The sequence below is a fragment of the Trachypithecus francoisi genome, unplaced genomic scaffold, assembly GCF_009764315.1.
Source record: "Trachypithecus francoisi isolate TF-2019V2 unplaced genomic scaffold, Tfra_2.0 Lachesis_group15, whole genome shotgun sequence".
NCBI classification, from domain to species: Eukaryota; Metazoa; Chordata; class Mammalia; order Primates; family Cercopithecidae; genus Trachypithecus; species Trachypithecus francoisi.
In genome coordinates, this window is record NW_022681460.1 from 53,973,714 (window position 1) to 53,997,115 (window position 23,402).

At 42.6% G+C, this 23,402-nt stretch overlaps 1 protein-coding gene across 1 annotated transcript; it reads left to right on the plus strand.

Moving 5' to 3' along the window:
* The first annotated feature begins 2,776 nt into the window (after positions 1-2,776).
* GPR6 (G protein-coupled receptor 6) lies at positions 2,777-5,173 on the plus strand. The gene is made up of 2 exons (XM_033236542.1): positions 2,777-2,927; positions 3,547-5,173. Exon 2 carries the CDS (start codon positions 3,565-3,567, stop codon positions 4,651-4,653), a length of 1,089 nt encoding a protein of 362 aa, XP_033092433.1. The 5' UTR covers positions 2,777-2,927; positions 3,547-3,564; the 3' UTR covers positions 4,654-5,173.
* Positions 5,174-23,402: the final 18,229 nt, after the last annotated feature.

Here is a 23,402-nt window from a genome sequence, read left to right on the forward strand (position 1 = left end):
CTCTTCACACATCTGCTTCCTTCTTCCCGTGCAGTTGGCTTTCTCCAATTAAACGCTTTACACAAGGTCCAACATACAAGTGATTCAGCTCTAATTTATCACTATCTTTCATGTGCAGAGCCCAACACTGACTCACCATTGTTAAGGTGTTTCTTAGTTCAAATTTTCAGCAGAAAAGGATCTGGTCACTAGCCCAGCAAAGGACGGTTGATCTTATCTAGCTTCAGGCAAGGTGTCAATCTCCTCCCATAAACTAGGGTATGTGTGGAAAATTTCATGTGGTTCACAGGCTGAACACTTCAGGAGACCATTGGAAGGGCAGATGCTTATATAGTAGCTATAGGCAAGGCAAGTAAAGAAGTCCGTCTAATTTCCATCCATAACTGATGAAACAGACACATTTTGCTTTCCCATCTTCTACCTTCCAACATATGGGTGGATATGGGGGAGATAAGGAGGAGCTTGAAAGAACATGCCCTGTCCGCACAGGACCTAGTCTAGCATCTAAGAGAGGTAACCACAAATTGGCATCACTCAAAGTCAGTCTACAAATCCTCAACCAGCATTTATGTGCATGATTCTACATGTGTTTCCTTTCTCTGGAAATCACTGAGAAATCCATGGTTGGTAATGTTGAAGTCTAAGGATATTCAGATCCTGTGGTAGGTTCAATTTTAACCTCATACTTTCTGCTATACTGTGGCATGTGAAAATGGAACATACTTAGACATTAAGGAAGAGTCTCCTACCCTTGGGCTTTTATCTGATCATTTGGAAAATCCTCAGTTAACATGCTATTACAGTGGTTTGACAGTTCACTTGACAGCTCTGAAATAACATTCTTGACTCTTAGATGACAATCTTGTACTGAAACACAAAATGGCTCTTTTCAGAAATTTAGAACTTCAGCCAAGTTTTGGGTTCAAGAAAATAGTGGTGTGTGGATTTTTTTAAGCTCCCCAAATGGATAAATTGTGTGTGAACTCTCTTTATGTCCAATATCAGCTATTGCACCAAATAATTGAACTGTCATATGTCCTTTGTTCTTGTAATTAAGGTCGGCTGCACTGAGGCAGGAATAGTCTGGACTTGGGGGTCATGTTTAAAGGCAGCAACCTAGAGTAAACTTATCCTCCAACCCATGGACAGTCTGAGTATCTTTTTCCCCTCTTTGGAGGTAGAGGCAAAGTGAAAGGAAGAAAGGGTCCACAGGGAGAAGTAGGGGGAGCACTAGCAACAAATGTTGCCAATTTTCACTTTTCCAAGACCCTGTGGTCCTGAAAATTATGACTGTGGCCTCTGTGCAATGCCATCATGCCAATGTGCAATCATCTATTTTAGAACCTCAGATGGCATCAACTATTTTAGCTCTTGCCAAAGTACAGCTATTGCACATTCTGGAAGAAGAAAGAGAAGAAGAAGAAGACTAGTACTCGTATCTTACTGACAAAACAAAACACCTTTAAAACAAAAGGATGATTTATCTGGGCTGAAAATAAAACTCCTGCCTACTGAAGTCTGGTGCAGCTGAGTTATCACTATTTTCGTCCTGTAATTTGTTTTATAGGGTACTAATTAACAGGGCAAAGTCTGAAGCCAAGAAAGTAAATCCCATTTTGCTGTTTTCCTTTTCTCTAGCAAGATGCAGACCTGGTCTTTAATTAAAGTGCAAGTTCCAAGGGTACTATCAGCTACCGAAATCGGGAAACACTGAGCAGAAAAGATCACGGTGAAACCTGCTGTGTAGAGCTCAAGAAAGATAATGGCAAAGAGAGGAATTGCACAGGCAACCTCCGAAAGAAGAGATTGTTTTCCTCAGATGTCCCATTCTTATTCAACTTTTGTCTGTTCCCCATAACTCAGAATTTCTTCCCTGGCTCTACTTAACTGAGCATATACCACAAACATCCTTTTTAAAAACTGGATTTCAGGCCCGGTGTGGTGGCTCACACCTGTAATAACAGCACTTTGGGAGGCCAAGGCAGGTGGATCACATGAGGTCAGGAGTTCTAGACCAGCCTGATCAACATGGTGAAACCCCATCTCTACAAAAATTAGCTGGGCGTGGTGGCGCACACCTGTAATTCCAGCTACTCTGGAGGCTGAGGCAGGAGAATGGCTTGAACCCGGGATGCAGAAGTTGCAGTGGGCTGAGATAGGGCCACCACACTCCAGCCTGGGCGACAGAGTGAGACTCTGTCTCAATAAATAAATAAATAAATAAATAAATAAATAAATAAATAAATAAAATAAAATAAAAAGTGAATTTCTTTTCCCAGATAATTCCTGTTTCGGGAGCGGCATTTTTTTTTTTTTAAAGGTGGCTACTTTCCCATCAAACACCCCTGTCCCAATCTCCCCCTTCTCTGGGGTTTCTTTTTTTATCTGATCCCTCAGTGATCTTGGAGGCTGGGCTTTGCTGCCCGGCAGGTGCCACTCATCCTTCACCCCTCCCCTCCCAGCTCACCCTCTTCGCCGCCTGGTCTCAGGGTCTTCTTCACTCCTTTTTCCCTCTCTTTGTCTCTCTCCCGTCCCATTCCTGGAAGTTCTGGACTGGAGGTGGCTGCTCTGGCTTCTCCTCCCTCCTAGGACCCTCAGATAGTATAGGGGGCAAGGGGAGTGCGGCGGGGAGGGTGCAGGATGGGTTGGTGAGGAGAGTGAGTGCTGGGTTCGCACCGGGAGCCGGGAGCCTGACGTCACCACGCCCTGCCTGTCAATCTCCAGCGCGCGCCGCTCGCAGCCGCCTTTTCTGCCACCAACTGTGTCTCTCACTCGCGGCGCCGGCACAGCGACAGGCGCCCCGCGCTTGCCTCCTCCCCGGCCAGGCCGCCTCCTGCAGGCAACTGCTCAGTCCGCGCGGGGAGCTCAGCCCGGCGCCCCTCCTCGGCGCCCATGACCAGCGACTTCCAGAAGTCCTGACGCCCCAGGTGAGCGGCCGAGTTCCCCAGGGAACTTTGAGGATGTGGGGAGAAGGATAGCCAGGGGATGGGTCTTTCCAGAAGAGGATAAGTGGAGCCAAGCTTGACTCCGACCCTCCACTCCCCCCATACACACACCCTAGTCTATCCTCCCAGACCCCCTTCGCAGGGGTCTCTGGGCTCCAGGGCTCTCCAAGCTTCGCAATGGCAGAAACTTCGCTTTCAGCACCACGGACAGCGTATCTACTGTCCAGCTCCCTGGAAATGTCCTGGTCGCGCCGCCACAACCCGGGCGGCACTCTCCCAGGATGACACTCCTAGCTGGTGCACTCGTATGCGTGTGCAAATACAGGCATCCTTGGAGAACTGATCCGTGTGCATGTGAGTGCATGTTGTCCTGGTGTATATCTGTGCAAAAACTCAGAAGTCCGCATGGGTATTTCACTCACTTACTCAACAGGTATTTATTTTGGGATCTCACTTAACCCATGATTCCCCGATTTGCTCTGGGGTCCCAGGGTGGGGTGGGCAACTCAAGTGGGGCAATGCGAGAGGAGGCTCTATGCGTGGGAAAGTTTCCTGGCAGCCTGAAAGGTACACCTGACGCCTGCACTCCCTCCCTATGCAGGGTGCAAATCCGGCCGCAATGAACGCGAGTGCCGCCTCGCTCAACGACTCCCAGGTGGTGGTAGTGGCGGCCGAAGGAGCGACGGCGGCGGCCACAGCAGCAGGGGGGGCGGACACCGGCGAATGGGGACCCCCTGCTGCGGCGGCTCTGGGAGCCGGCGGCGGAGCTAATGGGTCTCTGGAGCTGTCCTCGCAGCTGTCGGCTGGGCCACCGGGACTCCTGCTGCCAGCGGTGAATCCGTGGGACGTGCTCCTGTGCGTGTCGGGGACAGTGATCGCTGGAGAAAATGCGCTGGTGGTGGCGCTCATCGCGTCCACTCCGGCGCTGCGCACGCCCATGTTCGTGCTGGTGGGCAGTCTGGCCACCGCTGACCTGCTGGCGGGCTGTGGCCTCATCTTACACTTTGTGTTCCAGTACGTGGTGCCCTCGGAGACTGTGAGTCTGCTCACGGTGGGCTTCCTCGTGGCTTCCTTCGCCGCCTCTGTCAGCAGCCTGCTGGCCATTACGGTGGACCGCTACCTGTCCCTGTATAACGCGCTTACCTATTACTCGCGCCGGACCCTGTTGGGCGTGCACCTCCTGCTTGCCGCCACCTGGACCGTGTCCCTAGGCCTGGGGCTGCTGCCCGTGCTGGGCTGGAACTGCCTGGCAGAGCGCGCCGCCTGCAGCGTGGTGCGCCCGCTGGCGCGCAGCCACGTGGCGCTGCTCTCCGCTGCCTTCTTCATGGTCTTCGGCATCATGCTGCACCTGTACGTGCGCATCTGCCAGGTGGTCTGGCGCCACGCGCACCAGATCGCGCTGCAGCAGCACTGCCTGGCGCCACCCCACCTCGCCGCCACCAGAAAAGGTGTGGGTACGCTGGCTGTTGTGCTGGGCACTTTCGGCGCCAGCTGGTTGCCCTTCGCCATCTATTGCGTGGTGGGCAGCCACGACGACCCAGCGGTCTACACTTACGCCACCCTGCTGCCCGCCACCTACAACTCCATGATCAATCCCATCATCTATGCCTTCCGCAACCAGGAGATTCAGCGCGCCCTGTGGCTCCTGTTTTGTGGCTGTTTCCAGTCCAAAGTGCCCTTTCGTTCCAGGTCCCCCAGTGAGGTCTGAAGGGCTCGCTCCGTGTCCTCTCACCAACACCACACCCCCAACAAGCCAGCCTTTGGTAAGCTTGGTGCCTGCTGATGAACTCTGAGATCCCAATGGTGTGAGTCTGACTGTGGAAAGAAAAAGGGACTAAAGAAAAATTCAACAAACTCACAAGGACAAAGAGGCTTGTTGGCACTTTACATATACAGTGTATACATGTGTACATATATATACAAATATTTGTATCTTCTGGAGGTGTTCAGGATGTGGAGCTTCCTATTCTGTGAAAAAACAAGAAAAAGATATGATTGTATACTCAAATTGTACATCACATTTGTCAAACGAAGACATTCCAATACTGCTTAATTATAGCACTTTATTTTTAGCTGCTGAACTGCCAAAACAGTGTTGCCATTTTCAAGGGCAGGGAAAAGGGAGTAAAAGGTGTATTTTTGTTGTATGTGATAGAATATTTTGCTGCACATGCATCAACAAATTACAACATATTTTGTACACGAATAAACCCATTACAAGAATGTAATTTGGGATATGTGACTGACTATAGAATTACTATTAGAGAGCTGAATTATGAGTGTCTTTATTTCCTTTCTTTCTTGTTCGCTTGCTTTCTTGCTTTCTCTTGCTTGCTTTCTTTCTCTTGTTTGTTCTAGATAGAGTCTCACTCTGTCGCCCAGGCCTGAATGCAGTGGCACAATCATAGCTCAGTGAAGTCTTGAACTCCTGGGCCCAAGAAATCCTGCCTTAGCCTTCCTAGTAGCTGGGACTACAGGCATGCCACAGCATGCAGCTTACTTTATTTATTGTCTTAAGTTTTTAAAATTTCAATAGATTTGAGGGTACACGTGGTTTTTGGTTACATAGATGAGTTCTTTAGTAGTGAATTCGGAGATTTTTGTGCACCTGTCACCTGAGCAGTGTACACTGTACCTGATATATAATCTTTTATCCCTCACCTCCCTCCCAACCTCTCCCCACTCCAAGTCCCCACAGTCCATTATATCACTCTGTGTGGTTTTGTGTCCTCATAGCTTAGCTCCCGCTTATAAAGGAGATCATATGGTATTTGATTTTTCATTCTTGAGTTACTTCACTTAGAATAATGGGCTCCAGCTCCATCCAGGTTGCTGCAAAAGACATTATTTCCTGCTTTTTATGACTGAGTAGTATTCCATAGTACATCCATATATATATAGTCTTTTCTTTATCCAACCCTTGGTTGAAGGGCACATAGGTTGGTTCCATATCCTTGCAATTGCAAGTTTATTATGTAGCATTATTCTCCTGAGAAAACCTTAATGTAAAAAAGCATATGCATTTGCACATTGTTCATAAACTTTCACTGAAATACCAAATTTATATCATTGTGGTTGGGGAGGGAGGGTGCAGGAAGGGAGTAATATATTCATGTAACAGTATTCACAGGACAACAAAGGGTTACTGGTGTTATCTGTGAAAGTTAATCTACTCCCTTGGTTACTGGGTTTCAAAAACAAATATCTGAGGATGTCTTCCTCTCATTCCCTGTGCACTTGTGAATCCTGAAACCACAACTTTCAGTTGTAATTTTTCCAATATGGCAAGAAGTTTAAATGTTTAAAATTCATGTTGACTTAATACATTGTTGCTCGCCAGATCTTGTAGTAAAATGCACAGGCTGGTAAAATGAATAAATTCTTCCAAGACAGAATTCCAGTATATATATCTCCAATCTCATGAGGTACACAAAAGTATATCCAGTATCCTCTCTTGAGGTACTCTCATCTTCAAAAGAGGGCACTAAAATCCTTAAGCACTAAACATTCCCATTCCACTGATAGGTATGGGTCATGATGATTCCCCTCCTTCCCTTCTTATAGGATGATGTGAGGATAAATTGGAGAACACGTGAGAGCACGCTCTGAACCCTCTTGAATTAATATGCACACCAGCACAAGTCGTTAGTACTCTTAGGCCTTAGGAAAATACACAGGAGAAAATTTATTGAGTTTCCACTATCCTACAATTGAGTTCTGAGACACAATTCCAGGGATTGGAACATGGAAGTGAAAAAAAAAAAAAGGACAAGAAGTCTCGAACTCCATAGTGCTACCTTCTAGTGGGGAAGATGGCCTACAACCAAACAAACAAATATATAATGTCATGTTAGGATAAATGCTAACAAAGAAAATAAAGGAGGATGAGGGATAGGGTGCTCCAGTTAGGGCGGCCAGGGAAGATCTCTCTGAGGAGATAACATCTAGGAGGAAAGCTCAGTGAAGGGAGAGTGAGATGCATGAGCACGCAAGGGAAGAGCTTTCCAGACAGAGGAAGCAGCAAGTGTGAAGGCTTCCAGGTGGGAGCATGGCCGTCAAGTTCAAGGAACAGCAAGGAGGTCAACGAGGCCAGACAGACTGAGCAAGAGGAAGAGAGGCATGCTGTTAACTTGGAGGACCTGGGATATGATTATCTCAAACTTCACAAGCCACTACAGGGACTTGGGCTTTGACCCTGAGTGACATGATATGATGTTTATTTTTTAAAAAATCACTCTAGCTATCCTTTTGAAAATAGTCTCTAGGAGGGTCAGAGTGAGAGCAGGAGATAGGGGTTTATAAACATAATCCCCATGAGAAATGACAGTGGCTTGGAGCACAATGGCAGTGGTGGAGATGGTGAGAAGTAGTAGGTTCTAGAAATGTGTTGAAGGATAGACGGGAGGTGGGGCATGAAAGAAAAATGTTCAGAATTCATCAAATGAGGGAATGCAGAGGTCTTTAGTGAGCAAGGAAAAACTGAAGGTTGGGGGGAGTACATTGGGAAGTGTGATGATTAATTTTATGTGTCAATTTGGCCAGACAATAGGGTGCCCAGATATTTGGTCAAACACATTTTGATCATTTGAAGGCCTGAATAGAACAAAAATCTTGGCCTCCCCCAAGCAAGAAAGAAGTCTTCAGTGGGTTTCCCTTGGATTCCACTTGCAACATTGGCTTTTCCTGGTTCTATGGAAGATGGTCTTGAGACTGGAACTACAGCGTCAACTTCCCTGGGTCTTCAGCCTCCTGGCCCACCTTGCAGATTTTGGACCTGTCAGCCTCCATAATCATTGAACTATTCCTTAGAATAAATGTCTTCATGTGCACATATATGCGCACACACACACACACACACACATGCACATCCGATGGGTAGGATATATCTATGTACATATACACCCTATTGGTCCTGTTTCTCTGAAGAATGCTGACTAATACATGAAGGGTGGCAAATTTAAAAAGTTAGTTTTAAATACCTAGAGAGCGCTCACGTATGAAGTTAATTCATTTATTTATTTCACAAACACTTCTATAGCACTACTATATGCCAGACACTGCTCTAAACCCTTTACAAATATTAGCTTATTTAATCACCACCTTTATTTAATTCCAAACTGGTTACGTCTCAGCAGGAGGCAAATGGCACGCTCAAACGAGGTGACTGAGGAGAGTTTAATGAGGAGACTATTTATAAAAGTGTGAGAATAGTTAAGGGAAATCAACAAGGAATGGTGAAACGCCCCCAGAGCTGGCACCAGCAGGGCTGCGAGAAGGGGGAAGAAGAGAGAGTAATTACTGGAACCAGGAGAGAGGGCTTTAGGTCTTGGCTGTCCAGCAGGAGCTATGGCCTTCAACAGAGGAAAGCAGCAACAACCAACCTAGGGCTTGATAGGGAGAGATCTGGGAGAATAAATTACTCTCTTCCCTCTGTCCCACCTCTTGATGGAGGCTTCCATTAGCTAAACTCAGTCAGAAGCCAGACCGCAAGACAACTCTTTGGTGCAGGCCACACAGATCAGCTTCTCTGGGCACTGAGCAGATAGAGAAGGGTGAGAAGTAGACCTGCTAGTGCAAACAGAGAATATCCAGCACAAACGCTGTGAGCTCAGTACTCTTGTTGCTCCACTTTTTAGCTGAGGAAATGGAGGCACAGAGAGGTTAGCTATGCATATCTGGAATTCCGGACAAAGGTCTAAGCAGGACAAATGAATTAGGGACTTATCAACATATAGGTAGTACATAAAGCCATGGGTCTAGAAGGGGTCACTTCACGAGTACTCGTAGACAGAAAAGAGAAGAGGGCCAAGGACTGAGCCCCAGGAAATGGAAGCATTTAGAAATCAAGAAGAAATTGAGGATCAAGCAAGGGAGAAAGAAAAGTGATCAGTGAGATGGGAGGAAACCAAGAGTACAGTGACCCAAAAAATAAAGAAAAAAGTGTGTAGGGAAGAAGTAGTCAAATGGCTCAAATGCAGCTGAGAGAGTAAGTAAAATGAGAACTTTAAAAAATGGCTACAGATGATGTCATGTGAATGTCTTTGGTGAACTTCCCAAGAAAAGCTTCAGGAAAGAGAGGAAAAAAAAGCCTGACTGTAGAAGGGACAAGAGAAAATGTATGAGCAATCTAGTCTCCAGCAACTCACAGCAGAACTGTGACCTTTTCAACGCTATAAAACACACTACGTTTTATAGATGTAGAGTTTTACACTGTCTATAAATTCAAATCAGGGAAGATCAGCATTATTGCCAACTCATCAAATTAAAATTTTCTAAAGTATTAACCATCATGGACTCTTCAGCATCACCAGACACTGATGCAGGTCCTATTATCATCTGGAAAACATTCAAGTGAACTAAAATGTAAAAGCTCTTGCTGTCAACTTTCCCATCTGTGATGGGGAAAACAGTATAATTTCAGAAGTAGAACAAAGAAGTCAATATTATTTTATCTTTTATACTCACAGAGAAAAAAATTTCTTGCAATCATCACATTAAGAAAGTTCAACACTAGAATAATAAGACACAAACCATGGATCTGTCTTCAATGCACTTATTAATATTCAATACCAGCCCTGGTCCTAATCAAAATGTTTGAGAGAGCCAAGTGTAAGAAGATACTAAACAATCAAGTTTTTACTAATGCCAACTTACACAGTTGACCAGGCTGTGTAATATCACCAGGCTTAATATTAACCAACCTAGGAATATGAAAATATAAAACTGTGGGAATATCTTGAAACATTTCCACAGAAGAAAGTCCCATATTCATTTGACCTATCAAATATTAATTAAGAATTACCTACTGCAAGATCCTATGCTAGTTGCTAGAAACATAGTCTTTTAAAAAAATTCTTTAAATTTCTTTATTTTTAATTTTTTTTGTGGGCACATAGTAAGTATATATATTCAAACATACAGTCTTGGAGAAAGGCAAGACTCACTCAAACAGCTAATTACCTACCCACTTTGTTGTCTAATGGGCATCCTAAATTTAACACATTTAAAATTGGACCACTGATCTTCACCCTCAAACGTGATCTTTATCCCTTATGTGTAAGTTAACAAAAATGTCATCTTTCTAGGTGGTCAGGTCAGAAACCTTAGACTCACACTTTCCCTTCTATTTTTCTCATACCTCACAATCAATGTGTCAGCCTGTTGCCTTTACCTTCAAAGAATATCCAGAATCCAGACACTTCTCACCATCCACACCACTCTCATCATCTCTTGCCTGAATTACTATAGCAGCCTCCTGTCTTGTCTCCCACTTTCAGTTTTTGTGCCTATCAGCCCACTGTCTACACAGTGTCTCACCCACACAAACAGTTGCTCCTTGACTACTCTTCAGATCTAGGCATAAACCCACCAGGAATTCTTTATTTTCTTTTCTTTTCTTTTCTTTTAATTAATCAATTAAAAAAATTTTTTGAGACAGAATCTCTCTCTGTCACCCAGGCTGGAGTGGAATGCCATATAAGGCAACAGATACAACTCTGAGAAGAGTACTAATGAAAAGTATGACAACAAAAGTATGCACAGAATAGGAAAGGATCCAATAGGAATGTCAGGAAAATGTGCAGGTCTCCACTCGGGAGGAAACACCAGGCTGAGTCTAGAAGAACAAAAGAAATTTTCAAGGCAAAGGCATTGAAGGGGGCGGTGTTCTAGGCCAAGAGGGTAACATGAAGCACAAAAGCATAGGCCACTCAGAGAAATGCAGGCCATTCAGCATGGTTGGAGTGAATAAGATATAGAGACCAGGGAGTAGGTGGCAGGAGATGAATCTGGAGAGATAGAAGAAACCAGAGCACAAAGAGCTACACTGACAATGGATGTAGATGGAAAAGACTGGAACCCAAAGACCATTTGGGAGGCTGTTTGCAGCCTCTTAATGCAAGTGAGTTAAGCAGAGCAGAGGGCTGGGGAGGAGATGAACTCAAGAGATCTCAAAGAAGTAGAGTGTCTCAGACTCCATGAGTGATTGTAGGGGCTGAAGAACAGTTTAGAAGTCAAGAGTGTAAAACTGGGTGAATTCACTGAAATGGAAGCATAGAGGGAGAGGAAGATTTGAGTAAGAGAAAAATGAGTCAAGCTTTCTATGTATTGAATTTCAGGATCTGTGAGATATCAAGTGGCCCTGTGGCTTTGGAGCTCAATGTTATTTTATCTTTTATACTTTGAAGCTCCCAAGGATGCTTGGAGTGGAGACATAATTTCTGTAGTCATTGACCTTACAGTGGAAGTGAAGCTATGGGAGGAAATGGGAAGAGGCCAAGGTCACAGTCTGGGACCAGTAACATATGAAAGTAGAATGAAGAAAAGAAAAAGGGAAAAGGAGACCTAGAAGTGGCATCCAGCGAGAGCTTGAGAAGCTGAGAGGATGTGATTAAGTGTGTAAAGGCTGACAAGACATCAAGTAAGATAGGTATTGTCAAGGGTTCAATTTAGGAACATGGTGGTCATTGGTGGCTTCAGAGAGAGTAGCTTCCATGGAGAGTAGGATGAAAACTAGATTGAGTGAATTGAGGAGAAAATGGGAATTTTCATGTTTTTCAATAAATTTAGCTTTAAATGGAAGGAGAGAGATAGTGTCTAGAGGGAAATACAAGGTCACAAGATAATCTTTCTCACTTTTAGACTGAGGGGAAAGCACCACATAACTGGAAACACTGAAAACAGGAGAGGGGAAAGATGGCTGACAGAGCCAGGTATGACAGGAGGAGGATGGGGTCCAGGACACAGTGTCAGAGTAAAGAGGAGGAGTATATACAGGAGGAGGTGGGGACACAGTTCCCCTGCTCTGACAGGAGGCAAGGTGGGAATAATTGGTACTGATAGATCTAAGTTTATGGGAGGTGGGAGGAAGTTCACAGAGTTCCTACCTGACAACTTAGATTTATCTGAAGGAGGAGTGTCAGTTAAGAGACTGTTACAAGAAGTATCGAGAACCTGAGCTGATGACATTGGGAACAAAGCTGCACACTTGAGGCACTGTAATCATTTAACCAAAGGTGAAGTTCAGATCATACAAGCACTGCAAGGATGTAGAGCAATTAGAATTCTCATAGATGATAATCCCAACACTTGGGAGGCCGAGACAGGCGGATCACGAGGTCAGGAGATCGAGACCATCCTGGCTAACATGGTGAAACCCCGTCTCTACTAAAAAATACAAAAAACTAGCCAGACGAGGTGGTGGGCGCCTGTAGTCCCAGCTACTCGGGAGGCTGAGGCAGGAGAATGGCGTAAACCCGGGAGGCGGAGCTTGCAGTGAGCTGAGATCCGGCCGCTGCACTCCAGCCCGGGTGACAGAGCGAGACTCTGTCTCAAAAAAAAAAAAAAAAAGAATTCTCATAGACGAATGGTGAAAAAGTAAAATGGTACAAACCCTTTGGAAAATCTTTAGGTGATTTCTCAAAAGTTAAACAAAGTCCTAACATGTGACTCAACCACTCCACTAGTAAGTATTTACCCAAGAGAAACAAAAGAATATGTCTTATAAAGGCTTGCACACGAATGTTTATAGTAGCTTATTTTGAATAGCCAAAAACTAGAAACAATTCAAATATCCATTAACAGTGAATGAGTATACAAATGGTGGTACATCCATATGATAGAATGCTACCCTGAAATTAAAAGCCATGAACTATTGGTACATGCAACACCGTAGATATGTCTTCAAATAATTATGCTGAGTGAAAGAAGCCAAACCAAAAAAAGAGCAAATAGAGCAATATTCTGTATATACAAAATCCTTTAAAATGTATAGTGACAGAGAAGATCAATGGTTGGGATTGGGGGTGTAGGAATGGGAGAGAGAGGAAGGGGTTGAAAAGGAACACAATGAAAGTTTTGGAGTGATATGTTCCATCAATACCTGGTTTACTGAGAGTTTTTAACATGAAGGGATGTTGAATTTTATCAAAGGCCTTTTCTGCATCTGTTGAGATAATCATGTGTTTTTTGTCTTTGGTTCTGTTTGTGTGATGGATTATGTTTATTGATTTGTGTATGTTGAACCAGCCTTGCTCCCAAGGATGAAGCCAACTTGATCATCGTGGGTAAGTTTTTTGATGTGCTGCGGAATTCAGTTTGCCAGTATTTTACTAAGGATTTTCGCATCAATGTTTATCAGGGATATCGGCCTGAAGTTTTCTTTTTGTTGTTGTTGTGTCTCTTCCAGGTTTGGGTATCAGGATGGTGCTGGCTTCACAAAATGAGTTAGGGAGGAGCCCCTCCTTTTCACTTGTTTGGAATAGTTTCAGAAGGAATAATACCAGCTCCTCTTTGTTTTTCTAGTAGAATTCAGCTGTGAATTTGTCTGGTCCTGGGCTTTTTTTGGTTGCCTCAATTTCAGAGCTTGTTATTGGTCTATTCAGGGATTCATCTTCTTCCTGGTTGAGTCTTGGTAGGTTTTATGCATCCAGGAATTTATCCATTTCTTCTAGATTTTCTAGTTTATTTGCACAGCTATTTATTACAAACCCACAGCTAATATCATATTGAATGGGCAAAAGCTGGAAGCATTCCCTTTGAAAACCTGTACAAGACAAGGATGCCCTCTCTCACCACTCCTATTCAACATAGTATTGGAAGTTCTGGCCAGGGTAATCAGGCAACAGAAAGAAATAAAGGATATTCAAATAGGAAGAGAGGAAGTCAAATTGTCTCTGTTTGCAGATGACATGATTTCATATCTAGAAAACCCCGTCATCTCAGCCCCAAAACTTCTGGAACTGATAAGCAACTTCAGCAAAATTTCAGGATACAAAATCAATGTGCAAAATCACAAGCATTCCTTTATACCAATAATAGGCAAGCAGAGAGCCAAATCATTAGCGAACTCCCATTTACAATCACTACAAAGAAAATAAAATACCTAGGAACACAGCTAACGAGATGTGTAGGATCTCTTCAAGGAGAACTACAAACCACTGCTGAAGGAAATAAGAGAGGACACAAACAAATGGAAAAACATTCCATTATCGTGGATAGGAAGAATCAATATCATGAAAATAACCATACTGCCCAAAGTAATTTACAGATTCAATATATTCCCATCAAATTACCATTGACATTTTTCACAGAATGAGAAAAATCCATTTTAAATTTCATATGGAATCAAAGAAGACCATGTATAGCCAAGACAATCCTAAGCAAGAAGAACAAAGCTGGAGGCATCACACTACCTGACTTCAAACTATACTATAAGGCTACAGTAACCAAAACAGCATGGTACTGGTACCAAAACAGACATATAGACCAAGGAGCAGAATAGAGACCTCAGAAATAACATCACACATCTACAACCATCTGATTTTCAACAAACCTGACAAAAACAAGCAATGGGGAAAGGATCGCCTATTCAGTAAATGGTGCTGGAAAAACTGGCTAGACATATGCAGAAAACTGAAACTGGACCCCTTCCTTACACCTTATACAAAAATTAACTCAAGATGGATTAAATACTTAAATGTAAAACCCAAAACCATAAAACCCTAGAAGAAAACCTAGGAAATACCATTCAGGACATAGGCATGGGCAAAGACTTCATGACTTAAATGCCAAAAGCACTTGCAACCAAAGCTAAAATTGACAAATGGAATCTAACTAAACTAAAGAGCTTCTGCATAGCAAAAGAAACTATCAGAATGAACAGGCAACCTACAGAATTGGAGAAAATTTCTGCAATCTACCCGTCTGACAAAAGTCTAATTTCCAGAATTTACAAGGAACTTAAACGTATTTATAAGAAAAAAACAACCCCATCAAAAAGTGGGCAAAGGATATGAACAGATACTTCTCAAAAGAAGACACTTACACAGCCAACAAACACATGAAATAAAACTCAACATCACTGATCATCAGAGAAATGCAAATCAAAACCACAATGAGATACTATCTCATGCCAATCAGAATGGTGATTATTAAAAAGTCAAGAAACAATAGATGCTGGTGAGGATGTGGAGAAATAGGAACGTTTTTATACTGTTGGTAGGAATGTAAATTAGTTCAACCATTGTGGAAGATAGTATGGCGATTCCTCAAGGATCTAGAACCAGAAATACCATCTGACCCAGGAATCCCATTACTGGGTATATACCCAAAGGAATATAAATAAATCTACTAAAAAGATACACGCACATGTATGTTTATTACTGCACTATTTACAATAGCAAAGACTTGGAAGCAACCCAAATGTCCATCAGAGATAGGCTGGATAAAGAAAATGTGGCACATACATACCATAGAATACTACACATCCATAAAAATGAATGAGATCACATCCTTTGCAGGGACATGGATGAAGCTGGAAGCCATCGTCCTTAGCAAACTAACACAGGAACAGAAAATCAAACACTGCATGTTCTCACTTATAAGTGGAAGTTGAACATTGAGAACACATTGACACAGAGAAGAGAACAGCACACACCAAGGCCTGTTGGGGGTTGAGAGGAGAGAACTTAGAGGATGGGTCAATAGGTGCAGCAAACCACCATGGCACACGCATACTCATGTAGCAAACCTGCACGTTCTACACATGTATCCCATTTTATTTTAGAAGAAACAAAGAAAGTAAAAGGAACATTTGGGGTGATGAATATGTTTCTTAACTGTGATGATGGTTTCACCAGCACATAGATATGTCAAAAGTCATCAAATTACACACTTTAAAGATGTACTACTCACTGTATCAATTATACCTCAATAAGCTTGTAATAAATAAAGGTCAGAAAAAGAGCTATAGTACAATAGCAGATAATTTAAAATAATACCACGTGAAAATAAAATGCCATGTCCCAATATATGATACCACATGAAAATAAAATGCCAAGTCCCAAGGTGATTTATTAGTCAGAATAGGCTAAGTTGTGCTGCAGTAACAAATAACCCCCAAGTCACAGTGGATTGACACAACAAAGATTTCTCATTTGTGTAATGTTACTTGCAGTGTCTGGGAAACTTCACAATGTAATGCTTCTCTATGCAGCAATATAGCCATTCATCTTCTGGCTCTACCCCCTCGACTTGAAGCCTTCTCTGTAATTACTGGGGCAGGGAATAGAGGACTGGAGGGTCTCATGCAAGCAATGAAATGTTTTATCCCATAAGTGACTGTTCCATTTACAGTTCATAAGTGACTCTTCCACTCACAGACCTAGTCATATGACCTGACCTAACCAACTCTTTCTGAGTGCTCAGAAAGAAAGGGGAATCAGAAATGAATGCATTCGAGAAGATTTTACCATTCATGGCTTCAAGCACAAATACCTCATTTTTGCCATCCCATAATGAACATCAGGTTTCAGAGAGAGAAGAGATTTGCAAGGTTCAAACCCAAATTTTCAAATATTATGTAAGACTAGACAGAAGTTTATGGTTCTTTAATAAAACTTATGGAATAAGGATGTTGGGTTTAGTTAGCTGAATACAGTATTAATAAGGAAAAACTTAAGGTAAACATAAAGAAAGGGCTGTTCCAGAGATTAGTCTGATTTTCTAGCCTCAGCCAGACTTTGCCCCTGGTCTCAAAGCAAGGGAGAATTGTGAAGGTTTAGCATAAACCCTTCTTCACTGTGACAGTAAGCTGTGACGCTGGCACATAACCCAAATGCAGAGCATTCTTGGAAGCTGGGCTAGGCCATATAAACTGTCCTTTTGTCTTAACCCAAGAAAGACTAATGAACTTCAGTCCAAAGTATGACTTGCTTTGCCCAATTTAAGCCCTCAATACTCAAACCCATGTCTCAGATCTTGCCGCTAATTATTACAAAACAAACCAAAGCAAATTTAAACCTCCATACCTGGGAAGGGGAGAGAGAGAGATAGACAGAGATAGAAAGAGAGAGAGAGAGAGAGAGAGACCCAGTGGCTAATTAGACTGAACCTAGCCAACTCAGAGGAGGACAGAAAGAGGAACTAGCTAGGCTCCAGACAAGAAGCAGTGCTTGTCCCTTCCACTCCAGCCAGGTAGAAGGGAGTAAGCAGTTGGCCACTTGCCAGATAAACAAACTGGATTAGTATTCTTGTCATTTAGGGGTATAAAGAACAGGAAGATGGGGAGAGAGAAAAAACAGCACCTTACAGTATACCAGGGTTGTTGTAAGGTTTAAACGAGTTAATAAATTAAGTGAGAATAGTGCCTGGTATAGGTGCTTTAGCTACTATTATTATTACTCTCATTGCTATTACTATTAAGCACTCTTCATGAATGCTGAATTTCATAGTCTAGATTTTATAGCTTTAAGTGTGTTTTGCTTTTCAAGTTTTCCTCTATTGCACTCATAAAATATTTCTCATATGTTACCTGTTTTCAGTAATCTGCAAATCTTGAAAATTGCCATTTTGATATCTTTAGCTTCTGCTTTGAAAATAACTATTACTGACACATAGTTAAGATTTATCTCCAAAACAGCAATTCAAGTTAATAGTATGTCCATTTTTTCCAATAGACTAAAATGGAGATCTGTGTGTTTGTTATAAAATATTGGTCTTCAGTTTTCTAATAGAATGTTGATATTCAAGAACACCTGAGCAGAATAACATTAACACTGATTATGTCATCTTGGCTTCCCCGAAACCAGTTTCTTCATACAGAAAAGCTAAACCAACCAGCAAACAGACACATTGTCTCTGTCTCTGTCTTTCTCTGTCTCTTTCTCTCTCTCTAACTCACACAGACACAGGCAGACTCACATGCATGCACACACAGAAACACACACACATTATGTACCTGGGAGTCCCTGTGACCTACCAGGGCTCACTCACTGGGAGGATGTAATATGCACCCAGTAGTAGTTTGCATTTAAGGATGGTCTGCAAAACTGAATTATTCCCTAAAAAAGTATAAGAAAGGAATTTGTTAGGATAAACTCCAGAGGTATTTTCTTAGCCCATTTTGTGTTGCTATAACAAAATACCTAAGACTGGGTAATTTATAAAGAAAAGATATTTATTTAGCTCACAGTTCTTTAGACTGGGAAGTTTGACGTTGAGCAGCTACATCTGGCAGCCTCTGGTGAGGGCCTGTACCATATCAAAACTAAGTAGAAAGACAAAACATGAAAGGCAACCTCACTTTATAAGAACCTGCTCTCTCAGAAACTAATCCATTCCCACAAAAACTAATCCAGACTTGGAAGAAAGACATTAATCCATATTAATGACCTAATCACCTTTTAAAGGCACCACCTCCCAGCACTAGCACTCTGGGGACCAAAATTCAACACGAGTTTTGGTGGAGATTAACCAAATTCAAACCATAGCACATATTCATAAACTGCAAGACCGACATTTCCAGCCAGAGTAGTGGCTGGATGAACACAGACATGAATACAATGCAAAGAAGGGCCTACAGTCACTAAGAGATTTCTGAGTCCAGTCACCTATCAAGCACTGCACATTGGGTGGGAGGAAAAGGCTCTATGTATTACAGGCTGTCTGAGTATGCAGGAGAGAACTGTGTGCCACAGACCTCCTTTGTGTCTCAGCTTAAATTGTAGCGTAACCAAACCCTACAATGATGGCAGTGCCTTGCAGTAGGGTGTTACCGTACTATTGAAATAAGCCTTGTATTAAAAGAATAATTTCCCCTAGATTTTAAAAATTACTATTATTAGGGAAAACACACAGTAAATGAGCATGAGACAGCACTGTTACTTTTACTGGAAGGGTGTTAAATTTGTGTTTTGCAAATATTATACGCAGGACAAATATGAAAACTATGGCAGAAGGTAAAGACAGCTAAATAAATCATATTTCCACTATTGTGTATGACCATCCACTTTATTACTGAAATGTCTGACAGCTGATAACGTCAATTTTTGTTGCTGAGGCATTTAATTACTATGTGACAGGTATCACTGAATGGGCTGGTACTAAACCAGCAGAACCTTCCATGCCACGCAAAGTGCATGTGAAAGCCAGTCTGCCTGGGACTTGCAGCTTGAACTTAACTCCAGGATCCTGTGACTATTTGTGACCTTCTTCCTCTCCACATAGGGCCATCTTCTCTATCCAGGGAGCCAACTGTGTTTGCTGGGGGTTTTGGTTGTAGCATCAGAGGGAATCAGGTTGGCAGGGACCTTAGAAGCCATCTTTTGCAACTCCCTTGGCTTTCCATGCTATCAGGTCTCAGAGAAAGAGGGCCACTTATTCAAGATTTCACAGCTAGCAAATAGGGAAGACAGATTTGGAATTCAGTTTACCAGGGCTTCTTACCACATAAGGTGTTCAGCATTCTGTCAGCCACACAGGCCCAGGTGTGTTCTTGCCTGTCTTTATAGCCCCTCTCTGGCCCTGCCTCTGCTCTCAGACATGTCCCTTCCTTGTGTCCTAGGAACACAGCTGGGCCAGCACTCCACCACCAACCCTGGTGCCCAGGCTGAGCTCCAAGCATTATTAGGGGTGGTGATGCAAGCCTGACCTTTGGCAAAGAGGGTGCTGATGGAGTTGCTTTCAGAGCCTGACACTCTGTCTTCTGTCCCACAGCTCCAGAGTTCTTGCCCTTTGATGTGATGAGGGGAAGGGAGTGTGAACCCCATGCTCTGCTTATCATTCTCTCAGGGTGCAAAATGTGGCTGTCTTTCCTCTTTCTTTCAGAGCTTCATGAGACAAAATGATACTACCAAGGAGGCAGAGTCTGATGGCAGCTTCCAGGTCTATTGTTGTAGACAACTCTCTTTGGCTAAGCATTCAGGGAGCTAGTAGACAAGTTGAGCCATCATCCCTAATACCAGAGTCAAACTCTCCTGAGCTCAGTAATTTAGTCCAGGACCTCTTTCATGTCTTGTTCAGTGCATTCAGCACCATCTTCAACAACAAAATTATGCTGCTGGCCATCCTAAGGTCCTTAGGTAAAGCTTTTGGCCCAGGGAGTCAAAAGAGTTTTCTACCTCCTCCACCTCATCCATTTACGTTTAATATAGATCAATGAGTTAAAAGTTTTAAAATTATTTTATTAAAAAATTAGAAGAAAATACAAGTGAGTATCTACCTCTCAAATCTCTGGGGTAAGGAAGACTTTCTAAAAGCAGTGGGCAAAATTATGAAGGTACATAAGAAATTAAAGCATGTGTGCCAAAACAAGCCCTGCCAGAAACAAAACTAAAAGACAAAGAACATAGCAGAGAAATTATGTAAAATATATATGATGTACTACTCAGCCATAAAAAGGAGTGAATTAATGGCATTCGTAGCAACCTGGATGAAATTGGAGACCATTATTCTAAGTGAAGTAACTCAGGAATGGGAAACCAAACATCGTATGTTCTCACTCATAAGTGGGAGCTAAGCAATGAGGATGCAAAGGCATAAGAAAGACACTTTGGGGACACAGGGGGAAAGGGTGGGAAGGGGGTGAGGGATATAAGACCATAAACTGGGTTCCGTATATACTGCTCGGGAGATGGGTGCACCAAAATCGCATAAATCACCACTAAAGAACTTACTCATGTAACCAAACACCAACTGTTCCCCAAAATCCTATGGAAATAAAAAGTTTAAAAAAATTAAAATAGGCCAGGTGCAGTGGTTCACACCTGTAATTCCAGCACTTTGGGAGGCCAAGGTGGGTGGATCCCTGAGGTCAGGAGTTCAAGACCAGCCTGGCTAACATGGCAAAATGCTGTCTTTACTAAAAATACAAAAATTAGCTGGGTGTGGTGGTGCGCACCTGTAATCCCAGCTACTCAGGAGGCTGAGGCAGGAGAATCTCTTGAACCCAGGAGGCAGAGGTTTCAGTGAGCTGAGATCATACCACTGCACTCCAGCCTTGGCTGACAGAGCAAGACTCCATCTAAAAAAATTAAAATAAATATATAAATAAAATATGTATGACAAAGGGTTTACTCCCTTACATATGAAGAATTTTACAAATCAAGAAAATGTTAATGAACTCAACAGGAAAATTGACAAAAATATAAAAGGTATTTCCTGAAGGAAAATATAAAAGGTATTTCCTGAAGGAAAATGAATGACTTGGATTGTATTGCCAAAGAAATGTGACTTAAAATGAGATGCCATTTCTTATCTAGCAAGTCGGGTAATTTTAAAAATGAAAGTATAAAATATTGACAAAGCAAAAATCATAAAGTCTGTTGGGCTTTAAGTATGTGTAGAACTAAAATAAAACAAAAGTAAATTTTTTTTGTCTAAGAGTAGAAGTGTGTGAATCAGGAAAAAACTGTATGGTGGAAAAGTTAACAAAGCCTTTGCAGTGTCTGGGAAATTGTGACAGTACTGTATTAGTTTCCTAGGTTCCATCACAAATTATCACAAACTGCATGGCTTAAAACAACAGAAACTTATTCTCTCACAGTCCAGGAGAACAGCAATCTGAAAACAAGTTTTCAGGAGGACTGTGCTCTCTCTGAAGGCTCTACAGCTGAATCTGTCCTTTCCCCTTCCAGTTTTGGGTGGCTCCAGACATTCCTTGGCCCATGGCTTCATCACTCCAATCTCTGTTTCTTTCTTCACATGGCCTTCTTCTGTCTTCTCTTCTTTCTCTTATAAGGATGTCTATCATTGGATTTAGGACCCACCAAGATAATCCAGGATGGTCTTGTCTCAAGATTCTTAATTACATATCCAAAGAGCCTTTTCTAAATAAGATCACATTCACACATATGTTTTTTTCAGCTTTTATTGTTGTTCTGTGTGGGAGAAACAGTTTATTACAGGCTAGCCCATCATAGTCAGAAATCCCTAATATGTTTTTAATAGGTATCATTCTATTTGAATGTGTTTCTGCAGAATGTATGGTTTCTATGCATGTATTTTATATTTACATTAACGGCTTTGTGTTGTGTGAGATCACATTGAAGGAATTCCTTACCTTTTTCTCTCAGCACCATGCCTTTAAGCTATGTTTGTAGCAATGTGAATATCTAAATTATGCTTCTCACTGTTGAATCTCACCATGTGCTTTTACCACATTCTGGTCTCCCCGTAAAGAAGCCCTGATGACTCTCAACTTCCTAACACTACAAACAATATCAGAATGAACATTCCCAGGCATTTCTGAACTATATATACCTAGGAGCAGAATTACTAGGTCACTTGACCCAGAATTTCTCAGTCAAATAATGATGACATTTGACTAAGTAGTATTAAATAGCTTTCCGAAATGGCTTTATCTCTACCTCAATTTTCCAGTATTGTGGAAGAGTATTTGGAATTTTCTGTACAGCAGAATAGATACAGTAGTGATGCTAATCATTGTGGTCTCATCCCCCACACCCGCTTCCTGTTCTGGAATCCTTAGTTTTACCACATTAACTAGTTCCCACAAGCCACGGCTGATTGACAAAGCCAGGATCTAGGTCATGCCGAGTCACTTAGATTCTTTCTACCAAGAACTTGGGATAAGAACACTAAAAAACCCAGTGAGAAAATAGTAGACACAAGGGAGAATCAGTCAAGAAAGAGAGATTCAGGGAATGGAGGCTGGCACATACACATGGCTTCATTAGAGATGGAGGGAGCTGTTTATCTCTGTAACTCTCTCGACCTGGTCATCATGGATGTGGCTGAATTTTGGTTTCTATTTTGGATGTCTATCAGGATAGTTGTTTATTGAATCCTTACAAAAAGCCTTGACTTCACCTATACTAGCTCAAATGGGCTAAGTTTCTAGCAACCAAATAGCTCCTAAGAAAATATGTAAAGTTGGGCTCAGTGGCATATGCCTCTAGTCCCAGTTACTCAGGAAGCTGAGGCAGGAAGATCACTTGAGCCCAGGAGTCTGGAAATACAGTGCACTGTGATTGTGCCTATGAGTAACCACTGTGCTCCAGCCTAGGCAACACTGTGGGACTCCATTTTGGAAGGAGAGAGGGAGGGAAAGAAGGAAGGAAGGAGGGAGGGAAGGAGGGAGGGAGGAAGGGAGGGAGGAAGGGAGGGAAGGAGACAGGGAGGGAGGAAGGGAGGGAAGGAGACAGCAGGGAGGGAGGGAGGGAAGGAGGGAGGGAGGGAGGGAGGAAGGAAGGAAGGAAGGAAGGAAGATGCATAATATTTTCCTGTCTTAGTAGACAGAGCACAATGTTTTTGTAAATAAAGTTTTATTGGTACACAGCCAGCTTGTTCATTTATACATTTCCTATGGTGCTTTCAAGCTCCCCCAGAGAGCTGGAATGCTCTAGCAACTGGTTTTATCTCTTCCCTCCTTATGGTCACCTGCTCTTCGTTGTTCCTTTTCCACCCTTTGGTAGGATTGCAGCACCATGGTCAGTTTCTCCTGTATCTGGCACTTCTGTTGATGTCTGCTGGGCCCTCATCCTTGCTGTGGCTTTCTTCCCTCTTTTCCCTACAGCTTCTTACTTTGCACTTTTGTCTTGGAACAATGGACTTTTACAGCCAGCATCGGTCATCCTAAGCTTTGCTGGGGAACTGTCCAGACACTCTGCATCTTTTTTAGTCGTTTCATTTGACATTCTCGTTGATTATTTTCATCAT